The sequence below is a fragment of the Petromyzon marinus genome, assembly GCF_048934315.1.
Source record: "Petromyzon marinus isolate PM22_M1 ecotype Great Lakes invasive population chromosome 68 unlocalized genomic scaffold, UKy_Petmar_22M1.pri1.0 chr68_unloc.3, whole genome shotgun sequence".
NCBI classification, from domain to species: domain Eukaryota; kingdom Metazoa; phylum Chordata; class Hyperoartia; order Petromyzontiformes; family Petromyzontidae; genus Petromyzon; species Petromyzon marinus.
The window spans coordinates 119,898-145,583 of NW_027422599.1; the positions used below are offsets into that span (position 1 = coordinate 119,898).

The 25,686-nt window shown below is 49.5% G+C and overlaps 1 protein-coding gene across 1 annotated transcript in view; it reads left to right on the top strand.

Annotated features, from left to right (window-relative positions):
• LOC116938039 (uncharacterized) overlaps positions 1-13,461 on the top strand; it is a 34,842-nt gene extending 21,381 nt beyond the window's left edge. Inside the window, exons 3-5 of the mRNA XM_076058239.1 lie at positions 4,419-4,489; positions 6,927-7,050; positions 10,478-13,461. Coding sequence (XP_075914354.1) covers positions 4,419-4,489; positions 6,927-7,050; positions 10,478-10,625 — 343 coding nt within the window. The 3' untranslated portion in view covers positions 10,626-13,461. The remainder of the gene's footprint in view (positions 1-4,418; positions 4,490-6,926; positions 7,051-10,477) is intronic.
• Positions 13,462-25,686: the final 12,225 nt, after the last annotated feature.

The window sequence follows — 25,686 nt, forward strand, 5'->3', positions numbered from 1 at the left end:
GAGAGAGAGACACGGGGAGAGAGAGAGACACGGGGAGAGACACGGGGAGAGAGACACAGGGAGACACGGGGAGAGACACGGGGTGAGAGAGAGACGGGGAGAGAGAGAGAAACACAGAGAGAGAGAGAGACACACAGAGGGAGAGATACACGGGGAGAGAGAGACACGGGACTGTCGTGCATGTGAGAGAGACACACACAGGGAGACACGGGGAGAGAGAGACACAGAGGGAGACACGGGGAGAGACACGGGGGAGAGAGAGAGACACGGGGAGAGACATGGGGAGAGAAATACACACAGGGAGAGAGAGACACGGAGAGAGAAACACACACAGGGAGACACGGGGGGAGAGACGGGGAGAGAGACACGGGGAGACAGAGACATGGGACTGTCGTGCATGTGAGAGAAACACACACAGGGAGACACGGGGAGAGAGAGACACGGGGAGAGAGAGAGACACACAGAGGGAGAGAGAGACACGGGGAGAGAGAGAGACACACAGAGGGAGAGAGAGACACACGGGGAGAGAGAGACACGGGGAGAGAGAGAGACGAGGGGAGAGAGAGACACGGGGAGAGAGAGAGAGACACGGAGAGAGAGAGACACGGGGAGAGAAACACACAGAGGGAGGGAGTGACACGGGGAGAGAGAGGGACGGAGAGAGACACACAGAGGGAGAGAGAGACACGGGACTATCATGCATGTGAGAGAGACACACAGAGGGAGAGAGAGACACGGGGAGAGACACGGGGAGAGAGACACGGGGAGAGAGAGAGAGAGACACTGGACTGTCGTGCATGTGAGAGAGACACAGAGGGAGAGAGAGACACGGGGAGAGACACGGGGAGAGAGACATGGGGAGAGAGAGAGACATGGGGAGAGAGACATGGGGAGAGAGAGAGAGACACGGGGAAGAGACACGGGGAGAGAGAGACACGGGGAGAGAGACACGGGGAGAGAGAGAGACACGGGGAGAGAGAGAGACACGGGGAGAGAGAGACACGGGGAGAGAAAGAGACACGGGGAGAGAGACACGGAGAGAGAGAGACACGGGGAGAGACACGGGGAGAGAGAGACACCCAGAGGGAGAGAGCGAGAGAGACAGGGAGAGAGAGAGACACACAGAGGGAGAGAGAGACACAGGGAGAGAGAGACACGGGGAGAGAGAGAGACACACACAGGGAGACACGGGGAGAGAGACACGGAGAGAGACACGGGGAGAGAGAGACACGGGACTGTCGTGCATGTGAGAGAGACACACACAGGGAGACACGGGGAGAGAGAGAGACACACACAGGGAGACACGGGGAGAGAGAGACACACACAGGGAGACACGGGGAGAGAGAGAGACACACACAGGGAGACACGGGGAGAGACACGGGGAGAGAGAGAGAGACACACACAGGGAGACACGGGGAGAGAGACACGGAGAGAGAGACACGGGGAGAGACACACAGGGAGAGAGTAACACAGAAAGAGACACGGGGAGAGACACGGGGAGAGAGAGAGACACACACACAGGGAGACACGGGGAGAGAGAGACACGGGACTGTCGTGCATGTGAGAGAGACACACACAGGGAGACACGGGGAGAGAGAGAGACACACACAGGGAGACACGGGGAGAGAGAGACACACACAGGGAGACACGGGGAGAGAGAGAGACACACACAGGGAGACACGGGGAGAGACACGGGGAGAGAGAGAGAGACACACACAGGGAGACACGGGGAGAGAGACACGGAGAGAGAGACACGGGGAGAGACACACAGGGAGAGAGTAACACAGAAAGAGACACGGGGAGAGACACGGGGAGAGAGAGAGACACACACACAGGGAGACACGGGGAGAGAGAGAGACACACACAGGGAGACACGGGGAGAGAGAGACACAGGGAGAGAGAGACACGGGACTGTCGTGCATGTGAGAGAGACACACACAGGGAGACACGGGGAGAGAGAGACACGGAGAGAGACACGGAGAGAGACACGGGGAGAGAGAGACACGGGACTGTCGTGCGTGTGAGAGACACTCACAGGGAGACACGGGGAGAGAGAGAGACACACACAGGGAGACACGGGGAGAGAGACACGGAGAGAGACACGGGGAGAGACACGGAGAGAGAGACACGGGGAGAGAGAGACACGGGGAGAGACACGGGGAGAGAGACACAGGGAGACACGGGGAGAGACACGGGGAGAGAGAAAGACGGGGAGAGAGAGAGAAACACAGAGAGAGAGAGACACACAGAGGGAGAGATACACGGGGAGAGAGAGACACGGGACTGTCGTGCATGTGAGAGAGACACACACAGGGAGACACGGGGAGAGAGAGACACAGAGGGAGACACGGGGAGAGACACGGGGGAGAGAGAGAGACACGGGGAGAGACATGGGGAGAGAAATACACACAGGGAGAGAGAGACACGGAGAGAGAAACACACACAGGGAGACACGGGGGGAGAGACGGGGAGAGAGACACGGGGAGACAGAGACATGGGACTGTCGTGCATGTGAGAGAAACACACACAGGGAGACACGGGGAGAGAGAGACACGGGGAGAGAGAGAGACACACAGAGGGAGAGAGAGACACGGGGAGAGAGAGAGACACACAGAGGGAGAGAGAGACACACGGGGAGAGAGAGACACGGGGAGAGAGAGAGACGAGGGGAGAGAGAGACACGGGGAGAGAGAGAGAGACACGGAGAGAGAGAGACACGGGGAGAGAAACACACAGAGGGAGGGAGTGACACGGGGAGAGAGAGGGACGGAGAGAGACACACAGAGGGAGAGAGAGACACGGGACTATCATGCATGTGAGAGAGACACACAGAGGGAGAGAGAGACACGGGGAGAGACACGGGGAGAGAGACACGGGGAGAGAGAGAGAGAGACACTGGACTGTCGTGCATGTGAGAGAGACACAGAGGGAGAGAGAGACACGGGGAGAGACACGGGGAGAGAGACATGGGGAGAGAGAGAGACATGGGGAGAGAGACATGGGGAGAGAGAGAGACACGGGGAAGAGACACGGGGAGAGAGAGACACGGGGAGAGAGACACGGGGAGAGAGAGAGACACGGGGAGAGAGAGAGACACGGGGAGAGAGAGACACGGGGAGAGAAAGAGACACGGGGAGAGAGACACGGGGAGAGAGAGAGACACGGGGAGAGAGAGACACGGGGAGAGACACGGGGAGAGAGACATGGGGAGAGAGAGAGACATGGGGAGAGAGACATGGGGAGAGAGAGAGACACGGGGAAGAGACACGGGGAGAGAGAGACACGGGGAGAGAGACACGGGGAGAGAGAGAGACACGGGGAGAGAGAGAGACACGGGGAGAGAGAGACACGGGGAGAGAAAGAGACACGGGGAGAGAGACACGGGGAGAGAGAGAGACACGGGGAGAGAGAGACACGGGGAGAGAGAGAGACACGGGGAGAGAGAGACACGGGGAGAGAGAGACACGGGGAGAGAGACACGGGGAGAGAGAGAGACACGGGGAGAGAGAGAGACACGGGAAGAGAGGGAGAGAGAGACACGGGACTGTCGTGCATGTGAGAGAAACACAGAGGGAGACACGTGGAGGGAGACACGGGGAGAGAGAAACACACAGAGGGAGAGAGAGACACGGGGAGAGAGAGAGACACGGGGAGAGAGAGACACGGGGAGAGAGAGAGACACGGGGAGAGAGAGAGACAAGGGGAGAGAGAGACACGGGGAGAGAGAAACACGGGGAGAGATAGAGAGACACGGGGAGAGAGAGACACGGGGAGAGAGACACGGGACTGTCGTGCATGTGAGAGAAACACAGAGAGAGAGAGAGACACGGGGAGAGGGAGACACGGGGAGAGAGAGAGACAAGGGGATAGAGAGACACGGGGAGAGAGACACGGGGAGAGAGAGACACGGGGAGAGAGAGAGACACGGGGAGAGAGACAGACAAGGGGAGAGAGAGACACGGGGAGAGAGAGACACGGGGGAGAGAGAGACACGGGGAGAGAAAGAGAGACACGGGGAGAGAGAGACACAGGGAGAGATAGACACGGGGAGAGAGAGAGAGAGACACGGGGAGAGAAACACACAGAGGGAGGGAGAGACACGGGGAGAGAGAGAGACACGGGGAGAGACACGGGGAGAGAGACGGGGAGAGAGACACGGGAAGAGAGACACGGGGAGAGAGAGACACGGGAAGAGAGACACGGGAAGAGAGACACAGGGAGAGAGACAAGGGCAGATAGAGACACGGGAAGAGAGACATGGTGGAGAGAGACACGGGGAGAGAGACACGTGGATAGAGAGACACTAGAAGTCGGTGATATTTTCCACATGCCCCACTTCACTTTCTTTCTGACCCCTACGTCTGTCGTGACCCCCGCTGTCTCTCTCATGACCCCTTGACCCGATGATGACCCTGCAGGTGCCGGGCTGGGTTTTCGGGTCAGCGCTGTGAGCAACAGACGACCCCAACACGTCTCAAACGCAGCGCCGGTGAGCACCATCATCATCATCTGCACCATCATCATCATCAGCATCATCATCATCATCAGCACCACCATCATCATCATCTGCACCATCATCATCATCAGCACCATCATCATCATCAGCATCATCATCATCATCATCAGCACCATCATCATCATCAGCATCATCATCATCATCAGCACCATCATCATCATCAGCATCATCATCATCATCATCAGCACCATCATCATCATCAGCACCATCATCAGCATCATCATCATCAGCACCATCATCATCATCATCAGCATCATCATCATCATCATCAGCACCATCATCATCATCTGCACCATCATCATCATCAGCACCATCATCATCATCAGCATCATCATCATCATCTGCACCATCATCATCATCAGCACCATCATCAGCATCATCATCATCATCAGCACCATCATCAGCACCACCATCATCATCACCATCATCATCACCATCATCACCACCATCATCATCATCAGTACCATCATCACCATCAGCATCACCACCATCACCATCATCATCAGCACCATCATCATCATCAGCCTCATCATCATCATCAACCTCATCATCATCATCATCAGCACCATCGCCATTATCATCAGCACCATCATCACCATCATCATCACCATCATCGCCATCATCACCATCATCACCATCATCACCATCATCATCATCACCATCATCATCACCATCATCATCATCAGCACCATGATCATCATCATTATCATCACCACCATCATCATCAGCACCATCATCATCAGCACCATCGCCATTATCATCAGCACCATCATCACCATCATCATCACCATCATGAGGATCACCATCATCACCATCACCATCACCACCATCATCATCATCACCATCATCATCAGCACCATCACCACCATCATCATCACCATCATCATCAGCACCATCACCACCATCACCATCATCATCACCATCATCATCACCATCATCATCATCACCATCATCACCATCATCATCAGTACCATCATCATCACCCACATCATCATCATCAGTACCATCATCAGCACCATCATCATCATCATCACCCACATCTTCATCAGCACCATCATCATCATCAGCACCAGCCTCATCATCAGCACCATCATCATCATCAGCACCATCGCCATCATCATCAGCACCATCGCCATCATCATCAGCAGCCTTATCAGCACCGCCATTATCATCATCCGCACCATCGCCATCATCATCATCAGCACCATCATCATCATCAGCACCAGCCTCACCAGCACCAGCCTCATCAGCATCATCAGCAGCCTCATTATCAGCACCATCATCACCAGCCTCATCAGCATCATCATCCTCACCATCAGCATCATCATCATTACCATCATCATCACCATCATCATCACCATCATCACCATCAGCATCATCTACAGCATCATCATCATCACCATCATCACCATCATCATCATCACCATCATCAGCATCAGCATCACCATCATCATCACCATCATCAGCATCATCACCATCATCAGCACCATCACCATCATCATCAGCACCATCACCATCATCAGCATCATCAGCAGCATCATCAGCATCATCATCAGTATCATCACCACCATCATCAGTATCATCACCACCATCAGCATCATCATCACCATCAGCATCATCATCATCACCAGCATCATCATCACCATCATCATCATCAGCAGCATCATCAGCATCATCATCAGTATCATCATCACCAGCATCATCATCACCATCATCACCATCATCACCATTATCATCATCACCATCACCATTATCATCATCACCATTATCATCATCACCATTATCATCACCAGCATCATCATCACCAGCATCATCACCACCATCATCACTATCGGCAGCACTATTTGTAAGAGCGTGGAGCTATGCACTTTTAAATCATCTCGATTGAAGACAAATTCCTTCCCCAAATACTTTTATTAGCATGACCGGCTCCATGAGGTGCGAAATAAGTTCAAGATACAGACATTGTCAGTGTCTGCATCGTCTTCATCATCGTTAGCTTTAACAGCTTCGTCAGCATCATCAGCATCATCATCTTCATGAGCAGCAGCATCATCATCATCAGTGACATCATCAGTGACATCATCAGCAGCATCATCTTCATGAGCAGGGTCATCATGATCATCATTAGTGACATCATCAGCATCATCATCTTCATGAGCATCAGCGTCATCATCATCATCATCGGCAGCATCATCATCATGAGCAGCAGCATTATCATCATCAGTGGCATCATCATCAGCAGCATCATCATCATCTGTGCCAGCATCATCAGCAGCATTGTAGACAAACGCAGCATTGGGTGAGGACATGCTGCTTCCCTTGCTGCTGATGATGCTGAATATGATTTTGCTGATGCTGATGATGATGATGCTGCTGCTGATGATACTGAACCCCCCTCCTGTCTCAGGCCTAGACTCCAGGCTTCACACTGAGGCTGTGCTTCCCGTGGTCATCTTGGTGTGGTGCCTCAGCCTCGGCCTCCTCCTCCTCCTCATCCTGTCCCTCGCCTGGATCCCAGCCCTGAGACACAGGTGGTGACTCACTGACTACCCACTCACTCACCCACTCAGCCAACCACTCACTCACCCACTCAGCCAACCACTCACTCATCAACCCACCCACCCAACCACTCACCCAACCACTCACCCAACCACTCACCCACTCACCCAACCACTCACCCACTCACCCAACCACTCATCTACCCACCCACTCATCTACCCACCCACCCACTCATCTACCCAACCACCCACTCACTCACCCAACCACTCACCCACCCACTCACCCAACCACTCACCCACTCAGCCAACCACTCATCCACTCACGCATCCACTCACTCATCTACCCACCCACTCACCCACCCACTCACCCAACCACTCACTCACTCAGCCAACCACTCATCCATCCATTCACTCATCTACCCACTCACCCACCCACCCACCCACTCACTTACCCACACACTCACCCACCCACCCACTCACTCACCCACCCACCCCACCCACTCATCCAACCACTCATCTACCCACCCAACCACTCATCTATCCACCCACTGATCTACACACTCACCCACCCACTCATCTACCCAACCACCCACTCACTCACCCACCCACTCACCCAACCACTCACCCACTCAGCCAACCACTCACCCACTCACCCATCCACCCACTCATCTACCTACCCACTCACCCACCTACTCACCCAACCACTCAGCCAACTACTCACCCACTCACCCACTCACTCATCTACCCACCCAACCACTCACCCACTCACCCACCCACTCACCCACCCACTCACCCAACCACTCACTCACTCAGCCATCCACTCACTCTTCCACTTACTCACCCATCCATCTACTCAGCCACTCACTCACACAATCATCCACTCACCCATCCAACAACTTGCCCACTCATCCATTCACTGACCTACTCACTCAACCATCCATTTACTCACCCACTCACCCATTCACCCACCCGCTCACTAATTCACCCACTCACCTGTTCACTCACCCATTCACTCACAATCACTCACCCACTCACTCACTCACCTACTCATCCACTCACTAACTCGCCCACTCATCCATTCACTCACCCACTCACCCATTGACTCATCCACTCACTAACTCACCCACTCACTCACCCACCCACTCACCCACTCACCTATTCACTCACCCATTCACTCACCCATTCACTCACCAATTCACCCACCTGCTCACTAATTCACCCACTCACCCATTCACTCACCCATTCACTCACCAATTCACCCACCCAGTCACTGATTCACCCACTCACCCATTCACCCATTCACTCACCCATTAACTCACCAATTCACCTTCCCATTCACTCACCAATTCACTCACCCATTCGTTCACCCATTCACTCACCCATTCACCCACCCGCTCACTAACTCACCCTTTCACCCATTCACTCACCAATTTACCCACCTGCTGAATAATTCACCCACTCACCCATTCACTCACTCACTCACTCTCCAATTCACCCACTCACCCATTCATCCACCCATGCACTCACCAATTCACCCACCCGCTCACTAATTCACCCACTCATTCACTCATCACCAATTCACTCACCCATTCACTCACTCATTCACTCACCAATTCACCCACCGCTCACTAATTCACCTACTCACCCATTCACTCACCCACTCACCCATTCACTCACCCACTCACCCATTCAACCACCCACTCACTAATTCACCCACTCACCCGTTCACTCACCTATTCACTCACCCATTCACTCACCAATTCACCCACCCACTCACTAATTCACCCACTCACCCATTCACTCACCCACTCACCCATTCACCCACCCACTCACTAATTCACCCACTCACTAATTCACCCACTCACCCATTTACTCACCCACTCACCCATTCACCCACCCGCTCACTAATTCACCCACTCACCCGTTCACTCTCCCATTCACTCACCAATTCACCCACCCACTCACTAATTCACCCATTCACTCACCCATTCACCTACCCACTCACTAATTCACCCACTCACCCATTCACTCACCCACTCACCCATTCACCCACCCGCTCACTAATTCACCCACTCACCCATTCACTCACCCACTCACCCATTCACCCACCCACTCACTAATTCACCCACTCACCCATTTACTCACCCACTCACCCATTTACTCACCCACTCACCCATTCACCCACCTGCTCACTAATTCACCCACTCACCCGTTCACTCTCCCATTCACTCACCAATTCACCCACCCACTCACTAATTCACCCATTCACTCACCCATTCACCTACCCACTCACTAATTCACCCACTCACCCATTCACTCACCCACTCACCCATTCACCCACCCGCTCACTAATTCACCCACTCACCCATTCACTCACCCACTCACACATTCACCCACCCACTCACTAATTCACCCACCTGCTCACTAATTCTCCCACTCACCCATTTACTCACCCACTCACCCATTCACCCACCCGCTCACTAATTCACCCACTCACCCGTTCACTCACCCATTCACTCACCCACTCACCCATTCACCCACCCGCTCGCTAATTCACCCACTCACCCGTTCACTCACCCATTCACTCACCCATTCACTCACCAATTCACCCACCCACTCACTAATTCACCCACTCACCCATTCACTCACCCACTCACCCATTCACCCACCCACTCACTAATTCACCCACTCACTAATTCACCCACTCACTAATTCACCCACTCACCCATTTACTCACCCACTCACCCATTCACCGACCCGCTCACTAATTCACCCACTCACCCATTCACCCACCCATTCACCCACCCACTCACTAATTCACCCACTCATCCATTCACCCATCCGCTCACTAATTCACTCACTCACCCATTCACTCATCCATTCCCTCACCCATTCACCCACCCGCTCACTAATTCACCCACCCGCTCACTAATTCACCCACTCACCCATTCACTCACCCATTCACTCACCCATTCACTTACCCACTCACCCATTCACTCACCCACTCACCCATTCACTCACCCACTCACTCACCCATTCACTCACCCATTCACTCATTCACTCACCCATTCACTCACCCATTCACTTACCCACTCACCCATTCACTCACCCACTCACCCATTCACTCACCCACTCACTCACCCATTCACTCACCTATTCACTCACCCATTCACTCACCCATTCACTCACCCATTCACTTACCCACTCACCCATTCACTCACCCACTCACTCACCCATTCACTCACCCATTCACTCACCCATTCACTCACCCATTCACTCACCCATTCACTCACCCACTCACCCATTCACTCACCCACTCACTCACCCATTCACTCACCTATTCACTCACCCATTCACTCACCCATTCACTCACCCATTCACTCACCCACTCATCAACCATTCCTCTCCACTTCTCCCCCTCTTTCCTACCTCTCATCCCTCTCATCTCTCTCTCCCCCAGGTCTCGTCCCTCGGTTTCTCCACCTCCCACGCCTTCAAACCCCAGAGGAATCCCTCCTCGGCTTCTGTGGATTTCCACCTCATCGGAGCCTCCGCGGATTTCTGCTCCGTTGGAACTTCCGCAGATTTCTACTGCGACCAGGAGCTAGGCCTCTTGAACTCTATTGAACTCTGCCCCGAAGAGAAACAGAGACTCAGAGGCCGGAGGTCAGAGGTTGGAAAAGAGAGAGAGATGGAGAGAGACGGAGAGAGAAGACACAGAGAGAGAGCGAGATGGCTTCACTCAAATCTACAACTATTATAACATAAATGATATAGCCTAATATATAGGAGAGGAGGAGGAAAGAGAGAGAGAGAGAGACACACGGAGAGAGAGAGGCATGGTAAGAGAGAGATGGGGAGAGAGACACACAGAGAGATACATGGAGAGTGAGCGAGAGACACGGAGAGTGAGAGATGGGGAGAGAGAGAGAGAGATGGGGAGAGAGTGAGAGAGACACAGAGAGAGATACATGGGGAGAGAGAGAGACACGGGGAGAGAGCGAGACACACGGTGAGAGATACATGGGGAAAGAGAGACACGGAGAGAGAGAGAGACACGGAGAGAGAGAGAGACACGGAGAGAGAGAGAGACACAAAGAGAAAGACAGAGGCATGGTAAGAGAGAGATGGGGAGAGAGACACAGAGAGAGACACGAAGAGTGAGAGAGAGACACGAAGAGAGAGAGACACGAAGAGAGAGAGAGACACGAAGAGAGAGAGACACGAAGAGAGAGAGGCACGAAGAGAGAGAGACACGAAGAGAGAGAGAGAGACAGCGAGGGAGAGAGAGGCATGGTAAGAGAGAGATTGGGAGAGAGACACAGAGAGAGATACATGGGGAGAGAGAGAGACACGGAGAGTGAGAGACACACAGAGAGAGAGAGACACAGAGAGAGACAGAGGCATGGTAAGAGAGAGAGAGATGGGGAGAGAGACACACGGAGAGAGAAACGTGGAGAGAGAGAGAGAGAGACACGGGGAGAGAGAGACACACGGTAAGAGAGATACATGGGGGAGAGAGACACACGGTGAGAGATACATGGGGAGAGAGAGAGACACGGAGAGTGAGATATGGGGAGAGAGAGAGACACGGAGAGAGAGTGAGAGAGACAGGGTAAGAGAGAGAGATGGGGAGAGAGACACAGAGAGAGACACGGAGAGAGACACATGGAGAGGGAGAGACAGAGAGGGAGAGAGAGAGACACACGGAGAGAGAGACACAGAGTTAGAGGGAGAGACACACGGAGAGAGAGACAGAGAGGGAGAGAGAGAGAGACACACGGAGAGAGAGACACAGAGTTAGAGGGAGAGACACACGGAGAGAGAGAGACAGAGAGGGAGAGAGAGAGACACACGGAGAGAGAGACACAGAGTTAGAGGGAGAGACACACGGAGAGAGAGACAGAGAGGGAGAGAGAGAGAGACACGGAGAGAGACACACGGAGAGAGAGACAGAGAGGGAGAGAGAGAGACACAGAGTTAGAGAGAGAGACACAGAGTTAGAGAGAGACACAGAGTTAGAGGGAGAGACACACGGAGAGAGAGACACAGAGTTAGAGGGAGAGACACACGGAGAGAGAGACAGAGAGGGAGAGAGAGACACACGGAGAGAGAGAGGGAGAGAGAGAGACACACGGAGAGAGACAGAGAGGGAGAGAGAGAGACACAGAGAGAGAGAGAGAGACGTTGAGGAGAGGCATTGGAGTATGCCGGACTAGTTGTGTACCCCGGGAGAAGACTGGACGTGGTGTGCCGTGCATGACACACACAGAGAGAGAACGAGAGATGGTTGAGATCGATACTTGACGCGGTATGGCTGGAGTTCGACGTGGAAGGCGAGATGTGGATCAGTCGCCTGGACATGCTGTGACCGGGTAGACACACACACACACACATGAAGCGATGGGGCTGAGCAGGCCTGGACGTTGTGTGCCGCCGGGGGAGCAGACTGGACGTGGTGTGCCGTGCGTACGCACAGAGGAGGAGTTGGGTCCGAGGGTACGGGACTATGCGTGCCGCGAGGAGACACGGCAGGAGAGATGTGGATCAGTAGCGACGGTGGACTTGGTGTGCCGGGAGGAGAACTTATGTATTGGAACGGGATCTGTTATTTGCCTGCTTTGAACAAAATCAGTGTTGATGATGATGATGATGCTGCTGATGGTGGTGGTGATGTCGATGTTGTTGTTGTCGTCGTCGTCGTGAATTTGGGGTTTGTATGAACGTACAGACGCCGCGTGTACACATAGGACAAGGACACACGCAGATACACACACGCAGATGCACACAGACAGATACACACACAGATACACCCAGATATACACACAGATACACAGATATACACACAGATACACACAGATATACACGCAGATAGACAGATATACACACAGATATACATACAGATACACACACAGATACACACACACATGCAGATACACACAGATACACACACATTCACACATACACACAGATACATACACAGATACACACTGATACACACACAGATATACACACGGATACACACACGGATACACACAGATATACACAGATACACACACAGATACACACACAGATACACATACAGATACACACACATACACACACAGATACACATACACACACGGATACACATACGGATACACATACTGATAGACACACGGTTACACACACAGATACACGTATACACACGGATACACATACAGCTACACACACAGCTACGCACACGGATACACACACGGATACACACACAGATACACACAGCTACACACACAGATACACACACGCATACACAGTCACGCACACATATATACAGGATGCTTAAAGTAAATGTTAACACCTATATAGGACTATTGTTTTTAAGTGGAAAATAACGGGGACAAGGCACTCTGTAACATGATAACAAATGTAATGTTAATAGCTTCATAAAGTCAGTCTCCACTTGTTCGTCAGCGTTATCAACGCGGAATCTTGTTCCAGGAGGTGGTCTCCAGGTTGGTCTTCAGAGCCCGGAGATGCATTTATTGTGGTATTGTTGCAAATTCTCAGAAGAATGAAAACATTTTTGAAACACCCTGTACATGCACAGATGCACAAACAGATGCACAAACAGATGCACACACTCCAATACCACACATACACACTCCAATAACACGCAAACATACACTCCAATACCACACAAACACACACTCCACTACCACACACACTCCATTACCAAACACACCAATACCACACACACTCTACTACCACACACACACACTCCAATACCACACACACTCCACTACGACACACACACTCCACTACGACACACACACTCCACTACCACACACACACTCCAATACCACACACACACTCCATTACCAAACACTCCAATACCACACACACTCCACTACCACACACACACTCCACTACCACACAGACACCAATACCACACACACTCCAATACCACACACACTCCACTACCACACACACACTCCATTACCAAACACTCCAATACCACACACACTCCACTACCACACACACACTCCACTACCACACAGACACCAATACCACACACACTCCAATACCACACACACTCCACTACCACACACACACTCCATTACCAAACACTCCAATACCACACACACTCCACTACCACACACACACTCCACTACCACACAGACACCAATACCACACACACTCCAATACCACACACACTCCACTACCACACACACACCATTACTACACACACTCCACTGCCACACACACACTCTTACCAAACACACCAATACCACACACACTCCACTACCACACACACACACCATTACTACACACACTCCACTTCCACACATACACACACACCAATACCACACACACACTCCAATACCACACACACTCCACTACCACACACACACTCCACTACCACACACACACACACTCCACTACCACACACACACTCTACTACCACACACACACACCAATATCACACACACACTCCACTACCACACACACTCCACTACCACACACACACACTACTATCACACACACACACACCAATACCACACACACACTCCACTACCACACACACACACTCCAATACTACACACACACACATCAATACCACACACACTCCACTACCACACATACACTCCATTACCACACACACACTCCACTACCACACACACTCTCCAATACTACACATACACACACACACGTGTACATGTTATATAAAATACAGACATGTATACTCATATATACACACAGACATGTATGCACATATATACATGAACATATATACACATGTACACATATATGTACATACACCTATATATACATGCATACACATGTCCACACACGTACACACACGTACCAGCACGTACACACGTAAACACACACACGTACACACAAACGTGTACACACACACGTACACACACACGTACACACATACACGTACACACATACACGTACACACACACGTACACATACACACGTACACATACACACGTACACATACACACACGTGCACGTACACGTACACACATACACGTACACATACACACGTACACACACGTACACGTATACACGTATACACGTGCACACACTCACGTACACGTATACACGTACACATACACGTACACACACTCACGTACACGCACACGTACACACACACGTACACACACACGTACACACACACACACGTACACACACTCACGTACACGCACACGTACACACACACGTACACACGTACACACACGTACACACACGCACACGTACACACACTCGTGTATATGGACGCCAGTGGGTTTGTGTATTCTCTTGTCAGCTGTGCGCGCACGTGCGCGCGCGCGTGTGTGTGTGTGTGTGTACACGTGTGCGCGTGCGAACACGTGTACACACACACACGCGCGCGCGCACGTGCGTTTAAACATAACGGTATGTATTATTGTATTAAACACCATGATATGACTCGTAGTGGTGGTGGTGGTTGTGGTCATGATCGTGCGATGATTCGAGCGAGGGGCTGGGTAGAGAGAGAGAGAGAAGGGGTTTAAGAAGGAGAGCAGAGCGTAAAATATTTCGTTAAATCTTTCATTTTAAAAGGGGGGTTTGAGGGAGGTTTGCATAAAGCAAAGCAATAACAAAAAACGGAATGACGAACGAAGCAAAAGTGCCGACCACACCGATCATCTTCTGGTTTCAGTTTAACACGTAGACTTTCGCGACCAATATTATTCATAGTTAAGTGATGACGTCACCCTGCTGCTGCTGCTGCTATATAAAACCGGGAGCAAGTGGAGAGGGCTTTACCATTCTGGCGAATTGCCCGATGATGATGCTGGATGTATTTACCAGCGAAACGTCACAGTACAACTCAAACTGTAAATGTTGTGGATTCACTCTTCAACAACACACCGGTGGGCTAAAGTAGTGAACTATTTGTGTCTTTTGTCAACGTGACACTGATTGGCCGTGTCGGGTGGTGGAGGGTTACGACACATTTATAAACAACGCGATCTAACCCAAAAACCTTTATTATGAATCTTCTGGTTTCCTCTGATCGTAAAATAGAGAGAGAGAGGTTGAGATGGGAGAGAGAGATAGAGAAAGATAGAGGAAGGGAGAGAGAGATGGGAGGAGGATGAGTTGGGGGGGGGGAAAGAAAAAGAGATGGGGAGAGAGAACTATTTCATTTAAAAATGGGGGGGGGGGTGAGAAGGGGGTTTACATAAAGCAAAGCATTAACACAAAAACAAAATGATGAACGAAACAAAGTTCCGACTACTCCGAGCATATTCTCGTTTCCTCTGATCGTAAACCCCCCTCCACCCCCGCTCCACCCCTCCTCTCCTCCTGGAAACTTAATTCATGCCAAACCATCACTTTGGAAACAACCCAATCCGAGTCTTGCTTCGAAGCTTTCGTAATTGCAGGGATTCATCTTCGTCGGGCCTTTCTGTAAAGTCACGTATAGATAGGTTTAAAAAGAAAAGTTATATTTTAAAAAAACTTTTTTTTTAAGAAACACGATTTTTAATTTAAATGTACCCTACAGGTAATGGCAGAACTCTCCACAACTCCAAGGAATTGGCCCCCCGAAGCTTGGCCACAGCGTAAGAGGGACCCGTGGTGATTTACAATTAGACACAAAGCCGAAACATAGCATGTCCAAAAAAAAGATTTTGATTTAAAGCTTTCGTGACTGCAGGGATTCATATTCGTGGTTCTTTCGGTAAAGTCACCACCACGTAGAAGAAGGGAAACAATAAAATAATATTAATATATATTTTTAAACAATCTTTGTTATATTATTGGTTCTTTCGGTAAAGTCACCACCATGTAGAAGGGTAACAATAAAATAATATTATTTAAAATAAAAGGGAAACAATAAATAATATTAATATATTTTTAAACAACCTCTGTTATATTATTAGTTCTTTCGGTAAAGTCGCCACGTAGAAGGGAAACAATAAAATAATATTTTAAATAATAATATTATTTTATTGTTTCCCTTCTTCTACGTGGTGGTGACTTTACCGAAAGAACCAAGAATATGAATCACTGCAGTCACGAAAGCTTTAAATCATAAATGTACCCTACTAGTAATGGCAAAACTCTCCACAACTCCAAGGAATTGGCCCTGACGCTTGGCCACAACGTATTGGGACCCGTGGTGATTTACAGCCAACGTGAGTGGACAATTAGACACAAGCCGAAACACAGCATTTTAAAAAGATGGTTTAAAAATATTTAATTGGTTTTTTTGTAATGATGGACTATCGCATTGTCATCAGTATCACGTGAGTATAGCAAGTTTTCAGGCGATATCACATTGCAGGGAAGTGGGTTCAAAGTTGAGTTACAAGATTTGAAGATACAACAACAACAACAGACAGAGTGAGTTAAATAAAAGCGCGTGAATACAAATAAAGTACGACGTTTCGATCGCGGAGCCAGGATTTTGACTTTGGGTGGGGGGCTGACTTCAATATTCTGAGATATCTCGGTGTGATAATTGGTTTCCAATGGTGTAAATATCTCACTGTGTTTATGCTTTACAATGGGCGCCACAAATGGCATGAAACACATTTTTTACTGGTAGGAACGAAGTTGTAAACTGAGTGTACCAGCCTGCAATAGATTAATGTGTCCGTCCGTCCGTCCCCTTTCAATACTTTAACGAAGTGAAATCTCGTGCTGTTGGGGTGTATAAAATCAGCAATAGACAGCGCAGAGACTTGTCCTACCAGCCCACCCTGCAGGGACCTGTTATTGGATTTGAACGCGGGGTTTATTAGTAGGTCGGAGCCGCCGACGACGCGGCTAAGAAGTTCGACAAGTTCCAAAGGCTGCCGCTCAAGCAGCCTGCAGGGCAGCAGCACAAGGTGACAGCACAAGGTAGCAGCCTGCAGGGCAGCAGCACACAAGGTGGCAGCCTGCAGGGCAGCACACAAGGTGACAGCACACAAGGTGGCAGCCTGCAGGGCAGCACACAAGGTGACAGCACACAAGGTGGCAGCCTGCAGGGCAGCTCGAGGTGGCAGCCTGCAGGGCAGCACGAGGTGACAGCCTTCAGGGCAGCACACGAGGTGGCAGCACACAAGGTGACAGCACACAAGGTGGCAGCCTGCAGGGCAGCACACAAGGTGACAGCACACAAGGTGGCAGCCTGCAGGGCAGCTCGAGGTGGCAGCCTGCAGGGCAGCACGAGGTGACAGCCTTCAGGGCAGCACACGAGGTGGCAGCACACAAGGTGGCAGCCTGCAGGGCAGCACACGAGGTGACAGCCTGCAGGGCAGCACAAGGTGGCAGCCTACAGGGCAGCACACAAGGTGACAGCCTGCAGGGCAGCACACAAGGTGACAGCCTGCAGGGCAGCACGAGGTGGCAGCCTGCAGGCAGCACGAGGTGGCACCACAAGGTGGCAGCCTGCAGGGCAGCCTGCAGGGCAGCACACGAGGTGGCAGCACACAAGGTGGCAGCCTGCAGGGCAGCACACAAGGTGGCAGCCTGCAGGGCAGCACACAAGGTGACAGCCTGCAGGGCAGCACACAAGGTGGCAGCACGTGTCGCCATCGAAACGTCGTCGTCGGTTTATTTTCGTTAATTTTTTTCTTTTTCGAACCGACCGACGCAACTTTAGACCAAAGACCCAACGAAGATGAACCCAACCAAGCTTCCGATTTAAAGCTTTCGTGACTGCAGGGATTCGCCTTCTTGGTTCTTTCGGTAAAGTCACCGCCACGTAGAAGAAAGGGAAAACAATAACATAATAAAAATATATAAAACAATAAAATTATCTTCTACGTGACTTTACCGAAAGAACCAAGAATGCTAGTTATATTTTTTTGTAAGCCATCTGGCTGCCATGAGAGATTCGTTCATGAGGCTATCCACATATACAAGCACAGAGACAATTTCAACCGAGAAGATGGATTCTATCTTAGCAATCATTGGAAGGATTTGATAAACCATTTCAGGTCTTAATTGATTGTTCACGCTTACAGTGGCTTTCAGACAGCATACATTATAAAAAAAATCGTCTCCCCCCTCCTCTTTTCAGAACATAGATGGACTAGTCCTTCTAAATAATCTGCCAAATCGTTGCGCGTGGCGCTAACGTTTTTATAAATAAATAAATACACCGTTTAAAAATAAATAAATTTATGCAAACCAACACACCTGATGATGACCGTTTGTGTTATGGTCGAAACGTCGTGAGAATTTTTATTGTTTTATATATATTTTATTATTTTGTTGTTTCCCTTCAACGTGACTTTACCGAAAGAGCTAAGTATATGAAATACTAGTTATGTTACATTTCGATTTAAAGCTTTCGTTACTGCAGTGATTCATATTCTTGGTTCTTTCGGTAAAGTCACGTAGAAGGGAAACAATAAAATAATAAAATACATATAAAACAATACAATTCTTACGACGTTTCGACTGCTACACAAGCAATCATCATCAGGTGTGAAAAACCAACGGCAAGAAACATTTGAAAGAAGTGGCGACTTGTATTTATTTATTTATTCACGTTAGCACCACGGAGAGCGATTTGACAATTTGTTTAGAAGGAGTAGTCCATCTATGTTCGGAAAAGAGGAGGGGGGGAGACGAAAAATTAATGTGTGCTGTCTGAAATCCACCGTAAGCGTGAACAATCAATTAAAACCTGAAATGGTTTATCAAATCCTTCCAATGATTGCTAAGCCCAGAATCCATCTTCTCGGTTGAAATTGTCTCTGTGCTCGTATATGTTGATAGCCTACCATGAGAGATTCGTTCATGAGGCTGTTGAGAGCAAGTGCTGTTGACGAGTAGCGGCGCCTCTGAAGGCCGACACTGTGGACACACGAGGGGGTTGTGTGGGCAACACCACCACCACCACCACCACCACCTTCACCACCACCACCACCCCACACCACCACCACCACCATCACCACCATCACCACCAACACCCCACCACCACCACCACCATCACCTTCACCTTCATCACCACCACCACCACCATCACCTTCATCACCTTCATCACCACCACCACCACCCCACCACCACCACCACCACCACCTTCATCACCTTCATCACCACCACCACCACCCCACCACCACCACCATCACCTTCATCACCACCACCACCACCACCAACAACACCACCCCACCACCACCACCATCACCTTCATCACCACCACCACCAACACCACCACCACCACCACCACCCCACCACCACCACCACCATCACCTTCATCACCTTCATCGCCACCACCACCACCACACCACCACCACCACCTTCATCACCTTCATCACCTTCATCACCACCATCACCTTCATCACCTTCATCACCACCACCCCACCGTCTCCCGCCAGCCGCACACCACCGCACTAGGTTACACATTGGAGCACCGAGTTTCGTTCATTTCATTTAGTTTCAGATTCATTCGTTTGGTAGAGCCCTGTGAGACATTCGAGCCTTGAATCGGGTTGCAACCGCGACAAAAACGCAAAAACACGAAAACATGAACAAGAAAAACATCTTAAAGTGACTACGTTACTCTGCGCAAACAGAGGAGAGGCTGCCATTCCTCTGTCGGGAGCTGGACCTGCGCCACGTGGATCACTGGAATACAGGAGGTTCCGGTTGACTGGAATCTAGTGTGTGTGTATGTAGAGGTGAGTCTGCCATTCCGCTGTCGGGAGCTAGAATACAGGAGGTTCCGGTTGACTGGTTATAGTGTGTGTATGTAGAGGTGAGTCTGCCATTCCTCTGTGATGTAGCTACTACTACACGTGATGTAGCTACTACTACACGTGATGTAGCTACTACTACACGTGATGTAACTACTACTACATGTGATGTAGCTACTACTACACGTGATGTAGCTACTACTACACGTGATGTAGCTACTACAACACGTGATGTAGCTACTACAACACGTGCTGTAGCTACTACTACACGTGATGTAGCTACTACACGTGATGTAGCTGCTACTACTACACGTGATGTAGCTACTACTACACGTGATGTAGCTACTACACCACGTGATGTAGCTGCTACTACACGTGATGTAGCTACTACACCACGTGATGTAGCTACTACAACACGTGATGTAGCTGCTACTACACGTGATGTAGCTACTACAACACGTGATGTAGCTACTACTGCACGTGATGTAGGTACTACTACACGTGATGTAGCTACAACAACACGTGATGTAGCTACTACTACACGTGATGTAGCTACTACTACACGTGATGTAGCTACTACAACACGTGACGTAGCTACTACACATGATGTAGCTGCTACTACACGTGATGTAGCTACTACTACACGTGATGTAGCTACTACTACACGTGATGCAGCTACTACTACACGTGATGCAGCTACTACAACACGTGATGTAGCTACTACAACACGTGATGTAGCTACTACAACACGTGATGTAGCTACTACTACACGTGATGTAGCTACTACTACACGTGTTGTAGCTACTACTACACGTGATGTAGCTACTACTACACGTGATGTAGCTACTACTACACGTGATGTAGCTACTACTACACGTGATGTAGCTACTACAACACGTGACGTAGGTACTACAACACGTGATGTAGCTACTACAACACGTGATGTAGCTACTACAACACATGATGTAGCTACTACAACACGTGATGTAGATACTACTACATCACGTGATGTAGCTACTACACGTGATGTAGCTAATACATCACGTGATGTAGCTACTACTACACGTGATGTAGCTACTACTACACGTGATGTAGCTACTACTACACGTGATGTAGCTGCTACTACACGTGATGTAGCTACTACAACACGTGGTGTAGCTACTACAACACGTGATGTAGCTACTACACGTGATGTAGCTACTACTACACGTGATGTAGCTACTACTACACGTGATGTAGCTACTACTACACGTGATGTAGCTACTACTACACGTGACGTACCTACTACAACACGTGATGTAGCTACTACTACACGTGATGTAGCTACTACTACACGTGATGTAGCTACTACTACACGTGACGTACCTACTACATCACGTGATGTAGCTACTACTACACGTGATGTAGCTACTACTACACGTGATGTAGCTACTACTACACGTGATGTAGCTACTACACGTGATGTAGCTAATACTACACGTGATTTAGCTACTACTACACGTGATGTAGCTACTACTACACGTGATGTAGCTACTACTACACGTGACGTAGCTACTACTACACGTGATGTAGCTACTACAACACGTGATGTAGCTACTACTACACGTGGTGTAGCTACTACATCACGTGATGGAGCTACTACAAGTGATGTAGCTACTACATCACGTGATGTAGCTACTACAACACGTGATGTAGCTACTACTACACGTGACGTAGCTACTACTACACGTGATGTAGCTACTACTACACGTGATGTAGCTACTACAACACGTGATGTAGCTGCTTCTACACGTGATGTAGCTATTACTACACGTGATGTAGCTACTACACGTGATGTAGCTAATACTACACGTGATGTAGCTATTACTACACGTGATGTAGCTACTACTACACGTGATGTAGCTACTACTACACGTGACGTAGCTACTACTACACGTGATGTAGCTACTACTACACGTGATGTAGCTACTACAACACGTGATGTAGCTACTTCTACACGTGATGTAGCTACTACTACACGTGATGTAGCTACTACACGTGATGTAGCTAATACTACACGTGATGTAGCTAATACTACACGTGATGTAGCTACTACTACACGTGATGTAGCTACTACTACACGTGACGTAGCTACTACTACACGTGATGTAGCTACTACAACACGTGATGTAGCTACTACTACACGTGGTGTAGCTACTACTACACGTGATGTAGCTACTACTACACGTGATGTAGCTACTACTACACGTGGTGTAGCTACTACTACACGTGATGTAGCTACTACAACACGTGATGTAGCTACTACAACACGTGATGTAGCTACTACACGTGATGTAGCTACTACAACACGTGATGTAGCTACTACAACACGTGATGTAGCTACTACTACACGTGATGTAGCTGCTACTACACGTGATGTAGCTACTACTACACGTGATGTAGCTACTACAACACGTGATGTAGCTACTACAACACGTGATGTAGCTACTACTACACGTGATGTAGCTACTACATCACGTGATGGAGCTACTACAAGTGATGTAGCTACTACATCACGTGATGTAGCTACTACAACACGTGATGTAGCTACTACTACACGTGATGTAGCTACTACTACACGTGACGTAGCTACTGCTGCACGTGATGTAGCTACTACTACACGTGATGTAGCTACTACAACACGTGATGTAGCTACTACTACACGTGATGTAGCTACTACTACACGTGATGTAGCTACTACTACACGTGATGTAGCTACTACACGTGATGTAGCTAATACTACACGTGATTTAGCTACTACTACACGTGATGTAGCTACTACTACACGTGATGTAGCTACTACTACACGTGACGTAGCTACTACTACACGTGATGTAGCTACTACTACACGTGGTGTAGCTACTACTACACGTGATGTAGCTACTACTGCACGTGATGTAGCTACTACTACACGTGATGTAGCTACTACTACACGTGATGTAACTACTACTACACGTGATGTAGCTACTACTGCACGTGATGTAGCTACTACTACTGCACGTGATGTAGCTACTACTACACGTGATGTAGCTACTACACGTGATGTAACTACTACAACACGTGATGTAGCTACTACTACTACACGTGATGTAGCTACTACTACACGTGATGTAGCTACTACTACTACACGTGATGTAGCTACTACAACACGTGATGTAGCTACTACTACACGTGATGTAGCTACTACTACACGTGATGTAGCTACTACTGCACGTGATGTAGCTACTACTACACGTGATGTAGCTACCTCTACACGTGATGTAGCTACTACTACACGTGATGTAGCTACTACTACACGTGATGTAGCTACTACTACTACACGTGCTGTAGCTACTTTTGCTGCTAGGGGGCCTTCCATGAATGTCGTCTTGCACGTAAGGGGGGGGGGGTCAGACATTTGTGACGAGAGAGGGGGGGGGTGGTGTTTGAGAAATGTGACGTCACATCAAAATGCGGCAACTTTATAAATAAATACAGACAACACGTTTCTACTTAATTAAATAGACTTTTTAAATAAATGTTTTCTCCTGCAACATCTGAGTGTGGCACCACATTAAACACGCATCTACAATGTGACAATAGTTTTAAAGCCATTTGAAGCAATGTTTAATATATATTTTTTTGGGGGGGGGAGGGTGGTAGAGCATTGTGACGTCATATTTGTGGGGGAGGGGGGGGTAAAAAATCGTCCAAAATCGCGTGACGTCATTTATGGACGGCCCCAAGGATAATCCGTCACTGGCCCTGCTGCAGATGAATTACTCCGCACACGTTTCAAAATCCCCGGCCACCACTTGGTCCACTTCGTTTAGGGTTTCTGCGGCAGGTCGCCATGGCGTCGTGGTTAAGGGGCCGTCCATAAATGACGTCACGCGATTTTTGACGATTTCTGACCCCCACCCTACCCACCCCCCCCCCCCTCGTCACACGGCATCACCAGAAGTCAGACCCCCCTCGAATATGACGTCACAAAGCTCTGCCCCACACCCCCCCCACATCCCCTCGCCCCCCAAAATGTTTTAATAAATATATATAAACATTTCCATTTTGAAAATAAAATTTGCTTCAAATCGCTTTAAACTGTTGTCGTTGTAGTGCGGATTTAATATTTTAATGCGACGTTGCGACTCTGATGTATTAAAAAAGCAGGCGTTGGAAAGCTGAAATTTTGCATAAAATTCACTTGAAAATTATTCAACGTCTAACTAAAACCGCAGATGTTCAGAATATTATACTGAATTTATTTTATAATTATAAAAAATATATATATATCAAAAAGTGATTGTGACTATAAACGCGTTACCCGCGGAGGGATGCTGGTAGGAACGTCGGGCTTGCCCGGTCAATTTGCCAGGGTCAACAACAACAACAACAACGGTGGCACCACCACCACGTGGTGAACACACCACCACCACCACGTGGTGTGTTCAGCAACAATGCTGAACACCACCACCACCACCACGTGGTGTGTTCAGCAACAATGCTGAACACCACCACCACCACCACCACGTGGTGTGTTCAGCAACAATGCTGAACACCACCACCACCACCACGTGGTGTGTTCAGCAACAATGCTGAACACCACCACCACCACCACGTGGTGTGTTCAGCAACAATGCTGAACACACCACCACCACGTGGTGTGTTCAGCAACAATGCTGAACACACCACCACCACCACGTGGTGCGTTCAGCAACAATGCTGAACACCACCACCACCACCACGTGGTGTGTTCAGCAACAATGCTGAACACCACCACCACCACCACGTGGTGTGTTCAGCAACAATGCTGAACACCACCACCACCACCACGTGGTGTGTTCAGCAACAATGCTGAACACCACCACCACCACCACGTGGTGTGTTCAGCAACAATGCTGAACACACCACCACCACCACGTGGTGCGTTCAGCAACAATGCTGAACACACCACCACCACGTGGTGTGTTCAGCAACAATGCTGAACACACCA